This window comes from Sebastes umbrosus, chromosome 7 (assembly GCF_015220745.1).
Source record: "Sebastes umbrosus isolate fSebUmb1 chromosome 7, fSebUmb1.pri, whole genome shotgun sequence".
In the NCBI taxonomy this organism is placed as follows: domain Eukaryota; kingdom Metazoa; phylum Chordata; class Actinopteri; order Perciformes; family Sebastidae; genus Sebastes; species Sebastes umbrosus.
The window spans coordinates 31040051-31055702 of record NC_051275.1 but is presented as its reverse complement, the minus strand read 5'-3'; the positions used below and the strand labels follow the sequence as shown (position 1 = coordinate 31055702).

The 15652-nt window shown below is 39.2% G+C and overlaps 1 protein-coding gene across 6 annotated transcripts in view; it reads left to right on the top strand.

Moving 5' to 3' along the window:
- The first annotated feature begins 473 nt into the window (after positions 1-473).
- The window catches only part of clcn2b (chloride channel, voltage-sensitive 2b), a 166137-nt gene continuing 150958 nt past the window's right edge, over positions 474-15652 (top strand). For 2 of the 6 annotated variants that reach the window (XM_037775384.1, XM_037775383.1), the window contains exon 1: positions 474-761. In XM_037775384.1, the coding sequence (XP_037631312.1) occupies positions 711-761 (51 nt within the window). In that variant the 5' untranslated portion in view covers positions 474-710. The remainder of the gene's footprint in view (positions 762-15652) is intronic. The other 4 variants (XM_037775389.1, XM_037775385.1, XM_037775386.1 and 1 more) reach the window with 2 other exon arrangements.

Here is a 15652-nt window from a genome sequence, read left to right as displayed (position 1 = left end):
TTTTATTTTGTTTAGATTTTAAGTACTGGGTGTTAATTATTTTTATCATGCTTTTATTGGAAAGCACTTTTTAAATGTTTTGAAAGGTGCTATATAAATAAAATCATTATTATTATAAATGAAGCAGTGTATTTCCCTTCTATCGCTGAGAGAAAACATCACCAAATGAATTCATTAATCATTAAATAATTTGCTCTAATAAAAAAAGGGAGTTAATCATCAACATCCAGAGGTGTGGTGGAGGATCAGTCCACCTGGACTCAGGTAACTCACACATGTCCTATTAATAGTTATTTTCACCTTTTATCTATATGCATAAGCTGTCAAAAATGCAAAAAATGATGCTGCATGATAATGCATAATGAAAACCTTTAAGAGAGAATAACTCCTTACTGGTTAGATTGACACTTGCTCCAGATGGGAGGGTCGATCCCACTTCAACCCTTCAAGTCCCGCCTCACACTGTGGATCTTTGCTGGAGGACTTGAGAGGCTATAAAATGAAGGAACTTACTGTAACCGGGACGCACTCTGTAGCTGGAGTTCCCTTTGTGAACTCCCAGAGTGAAACTAAAGCAATGCTTTAATCACTGCTCTCAGAGAGACACAGAGAGAGAGAGAAAGAGGTTGGTTTCCTCTCAACCAACAAGGCGAGAAAGTTGCACCCAGTCGCCGGTTCGAGTCTGCAGAGTCTGCAGATCCTGCAGAGCCATGGCAGGAGACGGGTCCGACCAGCGGGCGCTGCAGTATGAACAAACTTTGGTAAGTTGAACTTGTTGTAAGTCTGAACTTTGTTCCCAGGACGTACTGTACAGTCCTCCCCCTTTTGCACGGAACCAGACTCCATTGACAAATCTGTCAATTTAACGCTGCAACATCTGGTACTCGCTATGACGCGTAGCGGAGCGGCGTGGTTAAAAGTTATAATTTAATTAAAATAAATGCATATTGGTGTAATGTGTGTAAGCCGAATGAAGCATTGTATGTCTGTGAGTGTGTGTGTTTGCCAACAAACCATGGGTCAAATATAAGTTGTCAGATTTTAAGCGAAGTTGCGCAATCACGTGAAAAGTGACCGAGGTTTGGTGGTGTGGGAAGCTGCTGTGTTTGTGTCCTTTAAGTCCTTAATTGCCCTTTTTGTGTAGTTTACCTGTGTGGTGACATAAGTAATGATATGTTTTTAAACTGTTAAACTCAAGTTGAATGTCTTTAAGCTTTACAATAATAACTTTACATAGGCAGTAAATGGGCTTCTTATCATAACATCTGGATTTTGGTATCCTGATGTTGGCCAAACTCCATTGGCAAAATTCACGTTTTTTTAAGAAAGCTGTGCATATTGTGTTGTAAACGCATATTAGAAAATAACTTTATGCCTGTTTTTAATTTTAAAAAAATGTGCTGATGAATTCGGCATAAAAATATTTCATAAAACATTAATTTATGTGATAGAAATATCAACTTTCCCCAGCCATTTCACCTTTTTTCTCTCCACACATCGTCTTGGTTCAACCAAAAGAGCGAGCTAGCAGTATGAATGCTTTGTGAAAGTTGATCTTTTTAGGAAATAAAATGCTGCTTGGTGCTTAGTAGATTAGCCGAATTCACAATACGCTTTTACTGATTTGTAAAAGGCTTTGAGTCATGTTTTTTAAGATGTGCATATCTGTCAAAAAACAAATTAGCTCTATTTTAACAGATTTTTGAATGGGAACTTGCTCAATAATATGTGCATTCAGAACCCTGATTTGGCAGATATTCTAATCTGTGTGCCATCATAAATTAACTACATGCAAGATGATGGTGTCATCTCCACACAAACAGTATAATAGTGATTGGGGTTACTGTATGTGTCAGTATGTGTAGGCTGCATTGATATCCGCCAACCTAGAGCCAACAATAGTTCAATTCATTGTTGTTCAGCCGGCTTGGGTGCTGAGAAAAGCTGCTGTGTACATGCATAATGTGTTGTAAGATGAGATGCATCTACTAGTTGTGCAGGCGTCCAGCCGGCTAACCTTTCTATGCAGGAGTGTGAACAGAGATTCAGTTTGAGTTTAGACATTATGAGTTACTGTATGCATGCCTCATAACCATTACCTGAGGTGATTTCTGTTTCTGGCTTACATAACAAGCAGGCAGTTGTTGGGATTCATAGATGTCTGATCATAGATGGTCTGCAGCACGAGGTTTAGAGGATGTGAATGGTTTGATATTAGACCAGTTTTATACAGCAGGGGGCTCTCAAACATTTGTCACAGGCCCTCAAACAGATACAGTTTTGTCCCAATGAATTGTGCACGTTGGGAGGTGAAACTGAGAGAAATTACACTATTTATCATTTTGCTCCTCCCTAAGGACCCTCTGAGGTTCCCACTTTGAGGGGCACAGATTTGCAGCGTGCCCCTCATGATGATTAAGGGTGAGGTTTGTTTGGATTTAGAGTCCAAGCATTGTGTGTGTAACAGTTGAGCTTTTCCTTGACAAACCTCTGTCAAGCCTAAACAATCTGCTATTTGAAGAGACAAGTTTTATAGGCCAACTGGACCCATTCAGTGGCAGCAAGGCTTTAAATTATGAAGAGCCACAACTGTAACACTTCTTTGGGCCTCTGTTTCCTACTCTTGAAAAACTTTCTTTGTAAAGAGTCCCCCTCTTTCCCTCCTCCCTACCTCCCCCGCCTCGCTGTTAATCTGTGTGTGTGTGTTTGTGTGAGAGATTACACAACGTGCGACCCGCTGATTCAGCGCTGGACGCTCTGTCACCCTGGCGGGGTCTCGTGCTCGGCCTCTCTGAAAGGAACGTGCAAGCAGCTCTTTCTCTCTGCAAAAAAACACACTTTGATCCACGCCACCTTTTTTCTGTTAATCTCACCCTGCTGTGGACGATTGTTACATGATTGTTGTAAACGTCTAAATAGAGTGAAATAAAAATAGCTCCAATAGTGTGAGAATAACCTCTTTTAACATAAATGAGTTCTCTCGCTGCCCCCCATCTCCTCGCCGTGGGTTGTAGTAACATGGTGTCTTTGTGTGATATTGGCAGTCGTGGTGCTTGTGTGGGTTTGTTGTGGGCAGTGGATGCTCAAAGAGGCCAGTGTAGTTGAGAGAGGCTGAAAGGCTGGCTACAGAAATGTTGGCAGGACCAGCAGTGAGGAGCACTCGCAAGATAAAACCAGCCTCAACATGTTGTCTGATGCATCAGTTTGTATTTGTATAAAGCTGATTTAAGTTGATTTTTTTGAGCTTGTCTGTGAAGAATATGATGGACACAATGCAGTTTGAGTATATATGCAAAATTACATAATGTATAGACCTTCCTGTATAACAAGGCTGGGACGATACACCTATCTCCCTATCACGATACTTGGGTGCCGATTCAATATGTATTGCGATACTTAAGACCTTGGGGAAAAGTTGAATCATACACTTCTAGGGACTTTTACTTTGGAAAATATCTAAATTAATGCAGTAAAAATATTTGTTTTTCAGCATGTATGTAGTCAGAGATGTCAAATATATCAGTCATTGTCAGGAATTATTTATTACATTTTTTTCTAGCAACCCAAAAATCAAAGAATAAATATATTTCCTCACAAATTAGTGGTATTTTCTTTTTAATTTATAATAATGTTTTATACTTCTGGTGAATATAATCCATCAATCTTATTTCTCTATATGTATTTTATATATACAGTTCCCTTTGGTAACACCTTATTTTGAAAACCGGATGTAGTCGCACGTGTATACATCCGCTAACTTCGGCAAATCCATCGCTATTTCTCCCGTCAGCTCCGTTCTCTTTATGAATGCATTTAACATAAATGTCAGTATATGGGTGCTCTACAGTCATAGCGTCGGCCCATTTGACCACGGAGACGAGAGCGGCGCCTGGCTTGACCGCACGTTACCGCAATATGATAACGTTTCCTGTCCGTGACAGAGTTAGCATGCAGCTTTAGCCTTGATGTCTAGCTCTGCTTTTCCTGGTAATGTGTGAAACCCAAGTGTTTCCATACTTTACTGGATGTGTAGTGTTTACCACGCTGGATTTAAAATGGGAGGGTTAAAGTCGTATCCACGCGGACCTTTCGCTGTTTTGTACTTCCTCGTTGCGGCCGGCTGCGGTTTGTTTTGGTTGACGGATACGGAACGGATATGACGTCATGTTACTCAGACTACAGCAATAACAGCGGTAATGTCCTTCTACCTCCACATAGACTCAAATGGAGCAAATATATCGATTCTGGCATTAAAAAAATCAATCTTAAAATCGTAGAATCGCAAAATCGTAAAAAAAATTGCATTGAAACAAGTCACCTAAAGAGCCCCACATATCAGCAAACAGCAGCAACATGTTGTTGTTGGCCTTCAACAATGACTGTAAGTGGTAACTGAAGAGGCTTGGCACAAGTTAAAAGGTATTCAGGCCCTAAAGCACTCGCTGTTGGAAAGTTACTGCATACCACAGCCCTGTGCAGATGATTTATCTGTGAATCATTAGTTAAACACTGCTGTAATGATGATAAACAATAATACAATGTCATTAAATAGTGAATGGACCGTCTTGTGATCAAAGGTGAAGTCTGATTAGGTGAACAACAGCATCAGTCACAAGTGGTGAGAGTGTGAGGCTATAATAATTCTGACATTTCATGCAGAGTGTCAGGAGTTTTCCTGATGAAAAGCAATACTGTAATTCAGTATTTCTCCAGTGTAATTGCACAACTCTAACAGAGCATGAGTCGTGTGTTTCCTGCAGCTATAAAGTCTCTTATATCACTGCTTCCCAACCTTTTTTCCTTAAGGGACCTCTTTTCTATCATTGAGTAAACTGACTGAGTGACATATTTCATGGATAGTTCATATTATATTCAGTGCATAGCAAAAAACAGTACAGAACAAACTGTACTATTAATCCATATAGTATATAGTGTAGTATAGGTAGAAGTTTGTGTAAAACGAGCAATTTGGATGAATTCTGAGCAGATTATATTCAGTGAAAATTGCATCAGAGATGTTTTCCTGTTATTTTTATGAACTTTAATACAATTCTCTGTCTGTTTTATACATTGTTTTGTCTTTTTAACAATCGTACATACTTAATAGGCTTCTTTTTTGACAAATTTTGAACAAACTTTGGTTGTTTTAACCGCCTACTTTTCAGGACAAAGTTGTTTATCAGAGAGGGATTAAGGCTCTGTGAATATAGCTTCTGTTCACGTCTTCACCGTACCCTTATGTAAACTTTTTTTACTCAGATTTGATGCATATGGCAGTGTGTTCTTTATACTATCAGTTTTTCTAAAATTTGATTAAAAAAATTGTTTTAATATCGCCTTGCTTACAGTATCGCAATATATTGAATCCTGACCTCTGTATCATGATGCGTATCGTATCGCCAGATTCTTACCAACGTGAAATGTCACAAGTTCCTAAAGCCAAAGTTGACGCATTCAAACTGCTTGTTTTTTTCTGACCAACCGTCTAAAACCCAAAGATATTAAATTTGACTCTTATAGAACTTCTTTGTCTTTAAGAAAACCAGCAGATATTTACATTTGAGAAGCTGGAACCAGTGAATTTGTGGCATTTTTATGTAAATAAAAAAAACATTAATCTCTTATCAGAATTGTTGCTGTCTGGATTGACTAATTGATTAATAGACTAATTGTTTCAGCTGTATTTTGGAGCTTGACGGTATTAAAACCCATCGTTCTCTTAATACGACTTTGTGAGTCCCCAAAACTTCATGGCAGTGATCAATACTTAATCACTGGAGTGTCCCTTTACTGCCCCTCATCTTCAGACGTGACGCTAGCCATATCAGCTGGGCTAACCTGATTTGCATGATTTACAGTAGCTACCTGACAACAATAACAGTTATGGTCAGGCATGTTTTTCTGTCAGAAGGACTTCTAGTTTATGATGTGCTAATATCCTAATAATGACTGTGTTCTTGAACAACAGGGAAGTGAAAGTGTCGAGTAAAAGCATGAGAACATAACAATCTGCAAGTGCATATTTCCCCCTGTGTTTGCGCGGGTGTGTGTGTGTTGCGGCCATCTGTCTTACTGTGACATGGGGTAATTTGTAACCCTGTGTTATTCGCCTCGCTGGGGTAATTAGGCTTTATGTAGCCGCGGCCACGTCTGTTTGATGTGTGCCCGCCTGCAGTCGTAGTGGAAATTTCCCTTTTACTTGTCCTCCTCTGTTTCACGTCAATACGCCTTGTGGGTTAAGTCTTTTTTTTATTTTTGCAAGACAGGTCAACAACTCCTTGACCCCTGCTTTTATTGTGTGGAGAAAGGGGGTGTTTGCATAACATTTGTTCACAGCTAAGTTGTGAATAGGCTGGCTGTTGTTGCAGATAAGCATCAAAAGCCTCTAACGGTTTTTCTCTCTCTGTTAACAAAAGATCAACCTTTTGTTTTTGTTCTTTGCCAAAATGACAAATCCACCTCGGTTTATTCTCCGTACATGATGGATTTCCTCAGTCAGGACTCGGTGTGTGTGTGGAGGGATCTTGAGGTCTAAACATTTGCACAAAAGCCTCTAAATGAGGAACTGTAAGTGTGAGTTTGGCAAACACTCCACAAGACAGAAGACATGTTGGCGTATGTCTGCAGGTGAAACCAGAGGTGGAATGTGTTTGTTCTGAGATGCATTGATCATGTTGATGATTAACCGCTGAGAGAGAAACAGCTCGACGAGTCAATAGATTAACAGATGAGATGGTTTCAAGTGTTGAGGCGTGCCTCTTGATTAGTGCCACACAATTATTTCTTCCCCCTCTTGTGTCCTTAACAAGTATGGATTAGAGAACAGATGTTAGTTCAGTGATAACCATCAATAGTATCTGATTACAGTTTTTCTCAATTGTTTACACACAAATACTGGTACTTGACACACAATGACCACAACATGTAACTCATGCACCAACCCCCTGAACCAATTCTGCTAAACTACAAGCACAATTCCTGCTTTACACTCAAATTGCAGTTCTAAAACACACTTTTTTCAAAACACTACACACAATTCTCTGCATTTGGCACAATTTTCATGAAGAAAATCTCGTTTTCACAAGGAACACACTGTCATTCAAAATTCTAAAGTCAATTGCCCTACTATGCACACTGACTCATCACATGGGCAAACACCTGTCACACAGTGTTACAATTAGCAATCAGTTGATGCTTTTCATGGCTGGATTCGACATGCTAAGCGATATTTCCCCCGCTGCTTGGCCAGGGAAAACATTGCTTGTGATGTGGATGAGGTGCTGTGGCCAGACCGAAACAGAAGAGAGGATGCAGCATAGTTTTGTTTTACTGTAACTGTATACAGTAAATTCCTCTGTTGTTTTGTATGTAGACCACTGTATGTGCAACTTTGTGTTGGTTGGGATGTACACTGTGTACATTGTTTTTGTGGGGAAAATAAAATATATTTGTTACCGTGTATTTGTGTGTCCTGAGTATAAAAACAATATTCTAAAATATTTTACAACACACTTATGTATGTACTGTCTGTAGTAAGTGTAACACTGAACAAAAAAAAGGCCTAAGTCATCATGATGAATGGAGAAGAAGTGTTTTCCATTCATCATAGTGTTTTCCATTGAGCATATCAGTGTTCAACTGGTTCTTATAAATGTCTATTCATATGATGGTTTGTGTGTGTCATTTGAAAACAAAATACCATTTTGAGAAGAAATAACATTGATTTGAATGTAAAGTTTCATTTTGCAGAAGAATTGAGGGGTTTTGCCCATTGTGTGTGTGTTTTTTGATTTGTGTGTAGAGTTCTGAGAGTATGAGGCATGCTTTCAGAAAATGTGTGTAAACAATCGAGAAAAACTGTAATAGACGAGTACTCAGCAGTACAAGGTCAATACAGGTCTTCAAGGAAAATGAGATAAAGCATGAAAAACACAAAGAACATTAAGTCTATAGGTTAATCTTCGGTGGGAAAATCAACTCTACAACTCTACTACTACATACTCAGGGTTGCAACTAACAATCATTTTCATGATCAATCATTACTTTTTGATCAATCGACTCATTTTGTCTCTAAAATGTCTCGAAAATATTGAAAAATGCCCGTCACATTTTCCCCAAGTCCTAGGTGATGTCATCAAATGTCTTACTTTGTACGACCATCAGTCCACAACCCAGAGATTAGGGCTGCAACTAACGATTATTTTCACTGTCGATTAATCTGTTGATTATTTTCTCGATTAGTTGTTTGGTCAATAAAAAGGTGAAAAATGTCAATCAGTGTTTCCCAAAGCCCAAGATGACGTCCTCAAATGTCTTGTTTTGTCAAAGATATTCAGTTTACTGTCACAGAGGAGTAAAGAAACCAGATATTATTCACATTTAAGAAGCTGGAATCAGAGTCAGACTCTTTTTCTTTATAAATTACTCAAAGCGATTAATTGATTATCAAAATAGTTGATTTGGATTCATTTATTCATTGACAACTAATTGATTAATCGTTAATCATTGCAGCTCTACCAGATCTATTCAGTTTACGATGATGAAACGGAGAAAAGCATCAAATCCTCACAATTGAGAAAGATGTCTTAAACGATTAATCGATTATCACAATAGCTGCCGATTCATTTGATAATCAATTAATCGTTGCAGCTTTAAATCCACGACAGTGAACATTGTGCTCAGGTTTATATTTGTCTGATGTGCTCAAATTTGTAATTAATATAAAGTTAATGCTGCATTTGTGTTTTTCATTCACATGCTGATGGAACAGTGATCACTTCCAAGTAAACAGCACTACGTTTACATGCTGGTCTTTTGACACATAAATGATTTGATCGCTTTTTGCTGTAAAACATATGATTGTTAATTGGTTTAACTCGTCAGATGAAGCTGCAGTTTTATCTGCTTTTATTCTCCATGTTTTGAAATCTCGTCCGAAACTTGGGAGCCCCAAAGTTTTGAGGTTTCGTTTTTAACCATTACTCAACGTACAAGCAAGATAATGAAGAATTAATCTTAGACAGATGCAGACATCTGTCTAAAATGAATATCATATACTGGCGTAGTTTACAGAAACGGTTCTCCTCCCACAATTAATTATTTTGTCTTGTGCTTTACACATAATCACATAGATTCTTGATGGCATATGATATTTATTTATTTATTTATTATTTTTTTTATTTAAAAGGGACCATGAGCAGTTTAAACATAAATGTTGACATTTGATGCACTGTACCTAATTCATGTCTGTAGTCCCTTGACAGGTCAAGGACAAAGAAAGCACAGTAACAAAACATAACAAAGTTATACAAGAAAGATGACACAAGACGAGACAAAGCTATATACACAATAGCGCATCATAAATGTATGTTTGTCAGATAAAAACCAGTCAGGATTCAAGGTCAGTGAGTATGTGAGCAGCTTTCAGCAGACTTTCTAAGTTGGTGTTGAACGTGCTGACGGAGCTGCAGCTCCTCACATCGTCACACTGGGTGTTCCACTCATTTGTGGCTGGTATTGTACAGTCTCGTGTAGAAGATATTCTTGAGGATCTAATGAGAGTTTACTGAGCTAGTGTACACAGAATCACGTCGTGACTTCTGGGGATTTTTCCAACAAAACACATATTGTGTGTAAAAAACAGACGAGCTTGTTTATATCTGATTGCTCTCGAAATTGTGGTTTTAGCCTTGACTTCCCCATAACCATGACAAAACAGGCCAAGACTCAGAGGTCTATTTTGTACGTTGAAGTTGAACATAATCATTTTAGTCAAAATACTAGAGGAATGAGAGATCAGAGGGAGGCTGTGTGATGGCTTTAATAATTGATTATAACACTGAAAAACCAGGACAGTTTTGTTATTTGTTCAAACTGATTGTTTTGCTCCATTTGATTTTTATTTCCACTAAAAATAGCCCCCATGTTGTTGATGCTAATGACTGAACGACTCAGAGGATGAGTCTTCTTCTCATGTCTTATTTTCGGCAAGAGGAACTGTAGGATTTTTGGAAGTTTTTAAAGTGCTAAATTAAGATAATTTAGAGCCTGGCTCGTTTTCTGTTGATCTGATATCTATTGATTTCTGAATTATGCATTTAATTTAAAATATTTGATTGTGTGATATCAATTGTCTTGCTGTAATGAACACCATTATTATACTTTACTAAAAAGCTTCTCCCCTGTACCGACCATCTTTTCAAAAAGGTGTGAACACACATCATGATTCCTCTCACCGCAGAATGTGAAACTTTGACACAAGAATTTAAAACTTAAACTAATTATCTAGAAATTTCTTTAAATTTTAAACAAGGGATAAATCATGAATATGAACCAATAAAGTAAACTGCAGGCAGAACAGTTAACGGGGTAAAACGAGCATTATTACAAAGGTAAAAGTAGATTCTCTCTTTTTCTCAAAGAGAGACAGAAAGAAAATAAACCTGTTACAGTAAAATAAAGTGTTAACCGTCCGTATCAGCATTTCACTTTTTACTTCACATCCACATTTCTCAGTGAAAAGCAAACGGTTTGCAACATCATTTCCATTTAAATGGGATATTCTGTGGACGTCCCTTTTCCTTCTGTTATTTCACACTTAATCATATTTTCAGCAGACAAATGGGCAGAGGCAGCCGCACAATGAGTTTTTCTTATTGGAACCAATATATAAGGTAAAATAAGTTGAACATGTCTTCACTGCACAGAGACACCACTTATCTGATTGAAGTTGAACCCTGTCCTGAAACCCCCCCGTATATATATATATATATATATATATATATATATATATATGCAGGAAATAGCATTTATACCATGCAGCAACCTCCGGGTCTGAAAAGTGAAGCCAATGCTGAAGTGCCTTAAACTTGCATTCTTTCTAACGGCCAGCAGGGGGCGACTCCTGTGGTTGCAGAAAGAAGTCTGATTGTATAGAAGTCAATGAGAAAATTAGCCTACTTCTCACTTGATTTATTACCTCAGTAAACATTGTAAACATGAGTTTATGGTCTCAATCGCTAGTTTCAAGTCTTCTTCAATACAGCATGATGTTCATTTAGTACAGGCTGTTCCAGTCTTTCACCCAGAAGACTGGTGTTCGTGTCCCATGTGAAACCAGAAGTCAACATTGATTTGTCAAGTAACTTCCGTACTTATATTACGCCACTTTCTGTGTTATTTTAACCCAAACCACAATCTTTTCCTTAACTAACTAAGCAGTTTTTGTCACGTAACTTCCGTACTTAAGTTATGCTACTTCCGGTGGGTCGTAATTTAACCACGATCTTTCCTAAACCTATAACTTAATAGTTTTATTTCCCAAATCTAACAAAGTTGTTTCCTGTGAAGACGGAAGTTTATTTCCAAAAGACTGGAACGGAAATTGATGCTGGACATTCGTAGCCTTTCACAGTGTTTTCAGTTCATGAAAGTTAATTGTAATATTTTGGTTGCCTAAAAACGTCTTATTCAGTGTTCAGCTGTACTTTTCTCTCCCTGTCTCTGTCGGTGTGAGTCCTCCTCATTCATTATGAGCTACTTATGTTCAAACAAGCCGGCAGCCGGTGGACAAATACAGCCAAGTCACCTTGAAGTGGCTGCGTGCCACGATAACGCTGCAAAGTCAGAGTTGACACATCAGCGGATGTTCAGTTCACTATCAGCTGTCTGGACGTGTGTGTGTGTCTGCTCTGAGATTTTCCGTGTTTAGAGCAATGCTTTTTGATGAAGGTGATCTTGTTGATGTGTCAACTGTGTGCCATGAAAAAGATCCAGACGTCTGAATGAATGCAGTCAGTCATGTTTACCTCCGCTGTCATAAAGGGTTTCACTGTACAGCCGCGTTCTTACTAAACCACCTTCACCTTTGTCTCATAATGTGTCTGCACGATGCTGCTGATGCTTAAAGAGCTGCTGCAGTGTCTCTCCTTAATTGTTTACACGGCCGTGTGTGTCTTCCTCTTCCTCCTCTGCCTGTTATTAAGCAGAAAGCTCAGTAATCAATAACGGTGAGCTAAAGACAGAAGGCCAGCAACAGCAAAACTAAAGACTCAAAGAACAATACTTTGTCCTAGTATCACATTTATGTATGCTGCTGTCATATTAAATCACCTTTATATTTGATGCCTTTTGCTCTTTGTTTTGCCATGTTATTTGTACCTTGGAAGGAAACCCTAATGTATAAATGTGCCACTCTTGTTATAATGCAATTATTCAATTTACAGCATTGAATAATGGTCTGATGTTGGCAACAATTTGATTAGTTTGACTCTCCATGTAGAGCTTCAGCGGAAAAAAACAACGGTAATCTATTGAGTGGCTGGTAGATTTGGGAATCTGCCAGCCACAGAGGCAGGTGGACAAAAATGAATTTCCAACCATGCTTTCCATCCTGATAAATACAAATATCTGGAAAATTCAATGAATTCTTATGATTTTTGTGGCACAGAAATAGTCAACTGATCACGACTAGTGCTGAAGAGTTTAGTCCAGTAATGAGTAAGTTGATGCACAGAAAATGAATCTGCAATGGTTTTGATGATCGGTTTAAAATAGGCTAACATCAAATTTTCACGTCGGCCACCGTAGTTCTCCTACATGCTTGTCACACGGGAGAAGTTTCAATTGGTTGCAATCTGCAAACTCACCGCTAGATGCCTCCAGATCCTACACACTGGACCTTCAAATACCATACAACACAGGGTACTTGTTTAGTCCAAACACATGAGAATCAACTCTAACTTCCCATCCTGTACACAGTGCCACATTTAGCATCTGTGGGTGGCTGCAGGAATAAACTGGCTCATGCAGATGTTTGTCACAACAAAAAGAGGATATGGTGTGATGCTGATCCTTCCTCTTCAGACCGTTTCATCACTGCAGCGATCTGTATCATCATCCTCATGTTGTGGTGATGATACAGGATGATCTCTGCTGTGGCCCCGTCCTTATCTGCTGTCACTACTGATCTTCCACACTGTGGCTGACTGCCTTGGTGTTCACGCATCCATCAGCACATTTTCCACTATGAGTAGTCATCGCCAGCTCTGTTCAAACATGAGTGTCAGGAGGTCAACATGATGGCATCATCAGACATTAGACATTTAGGTTTTGTTCCTGGTTGGTCTGTGGAGAGCTATATTCTCCCACAGGCGCTTTAATGCAGTCATCATGAAAAAGGGTGTAAGTACCAAGCTATGCTGATGACACGCCTGTGTTCACACAGAACTCCTAAAACCAAAGCATCCTATGATTCACACACTGAGTCAGATTCGGTTTTCCAACTAAATCATTCATTTTTAATCACATCTTTTGAGCGACGGGTGAGTCACGACACTTGATCTTAAGCATGGAAATGGTAATGATAATTCCATGTATACTGTAGCTCACTATAGTTTAATGAGGTATTGGGATACTAAGAGTTTGTGATTATTCTCATAAATATCATTTCACTCATAAATGGCATTCTACTTATTGAAGACTGTTATACAGCTGACCCCTATGGTAAAAAAAATTACAATTTGGGCATAGGGAAGTGGCAACAACAATGATTTTTTTTCTTTTTGCTTTGAGGTGGGTCGTGTCTAGAATGTAAACCCCAAATTGCGAAAACGCGAGTGAAAACACTCGTTAGACTCGCTGCACGATGATCTATCCCAACCTTAACCATCTCGAGAGAGAGTCGCAATTTGTGCTTTACCTTCTGGACACGACCTCTAAAGTGCTGCCATTACTCAGCATGGCTCAAACCAAACCCGCCTCCTATTCTTTAGTAAGACACATCTATTGCCTGGTATATGTCTAATGAGCCTTTAATGTGCTTATAATAGTCCTACACCACAGTGGACCTCTCAATAAAGTGTTACCATGAATAATTATTATATTGCCGAGAAGTTTTCTTCAAGTTCTAGATAACCGTTTCATTATGGACTACGTTTACCAGGACTAAATATTCAGTTTTTTGCCCCTTATTCCGTTATTTACATGGATAATGAAAATGAATATCCCCGTTTACATGCAGCCGTTCATACTCCGATTAACATAACTGGTGGCGAACACAGCTTCCCTTTTTCATTCCTTCAACCACCTTCTTGAAAAGGTTGGCGTTAAGATATTTGCGCATATCCAAAAACCTGCTGATATCTAAATCTTTCATAATGTTTAAAAGAAGGTGTGTTTTTCCTTCCGAACAGAAATTTGAGCTTTTCTTTTGGGCATGCATCTCTGCAAACTGTTGGTTAGTTGGTTTGTGTACAGTGCAGAGCTGAGCTGTGTCGCAAATTGACGTAAAAACCTCAATTGAGACGCATATTCTGAATGTATACATGTCCAATTAATGCTCCTAAAACCTGAATAATATCAGCATATCCCATTCTTTATCGGAAAAAGGCCTCAGATAATCCAAACAGAATATGCTGTTCACATGACCCGTATCAAATTCAAAATATTGTCATATTCAGAATAAAAGTGGAACATTAGTGTGCATGTAAACGTAGTCAACGGGTTTCAAACATGCCGTTCCTTCACACCTGTATATCTTTCTTGTGAAATCACTGTACTGTACAAGATTAATCTCCAGCTTTGTCCTCAGTTCATCAACCCATGAATCCAGTCGTCCTCCCTCTCGCCTGCTTGCCTTCTAATTGCTGTTAGTTTACCCTTGATGGAGTGTAATTAAACCGACGCTTGGCAGTCAGCGTTTAGCCGCTGATAGAGTTGATCAGCGCTGCTTTTGGCAGCCGAGGCTCAAACGGTCCCCGCGCTGACAGATTGGACGGCGAGATAGAAGGTGTCTGTGATGCACCAAACACTGGTTATCAGTAGAGATTACAGCGCTGTCGCTACACAAGCTAGCACACACACACGTCCACCTTGTATACCGCACACACACACTTTTCACTAATAGGCACTTGACCTTTTTCCTACTCGCAGCTCTTCAGTGAGTGCAGGCAGGCAGGCAGGTGTGAGATCCACTCGACGGTCGCACACACAGATCCCACCTGTTTCTTTCTCCCCTCTCTGAGCTCTGCCACACTGACTCACGCCTCTTATCATGTGGCTGTGATGAAGAGAGTTAAACTGGTGCTAATGAAGCCAGGCCCCCGAGCAACTAATCAGGCGGATGCTGGATTAATCACTAATATTCTCTCCACCTCTTTCCCCCTATTTCCATCCCTGCCTCTCAGTTTCTCTAGATTTTATGTAAATGTGAAGTTTAATGGTGTTTTGCTAATGTCTTATCTGCAGTTTGCCTGCTGAGTGTGTGTGTGTGTGTGTGTGAGAGTGAGAGTGTTAGTCCTTTTTCTGAACTTCCCACCTCCCTTGTTGGTCTCTTTTCTCATCCTCTGACCTGCTACCAGGCATTAATGTTGCCTCATGCTGTCCAGCGCAGTGCAGACCAGATCATAAGATGATGCTGATGTGGGGTTTCTCTTCAAAGATCACTGTGTGCGTGCCTCTAGTCATGATTGAGCACCATTTTGAGCTTGTAAACGATGGATATACTGGAGATGATAAGCAGACGGCTCGCTAGCATATAGTTGATCTATAGTTGGCTTCTGTTCATTTTAGATTAAAAGTCGGCCTCAACAATATGCAAATATTTGAGAACAAAGTCAAAGATACACATCTTGAGATATATGCATTTTTATTA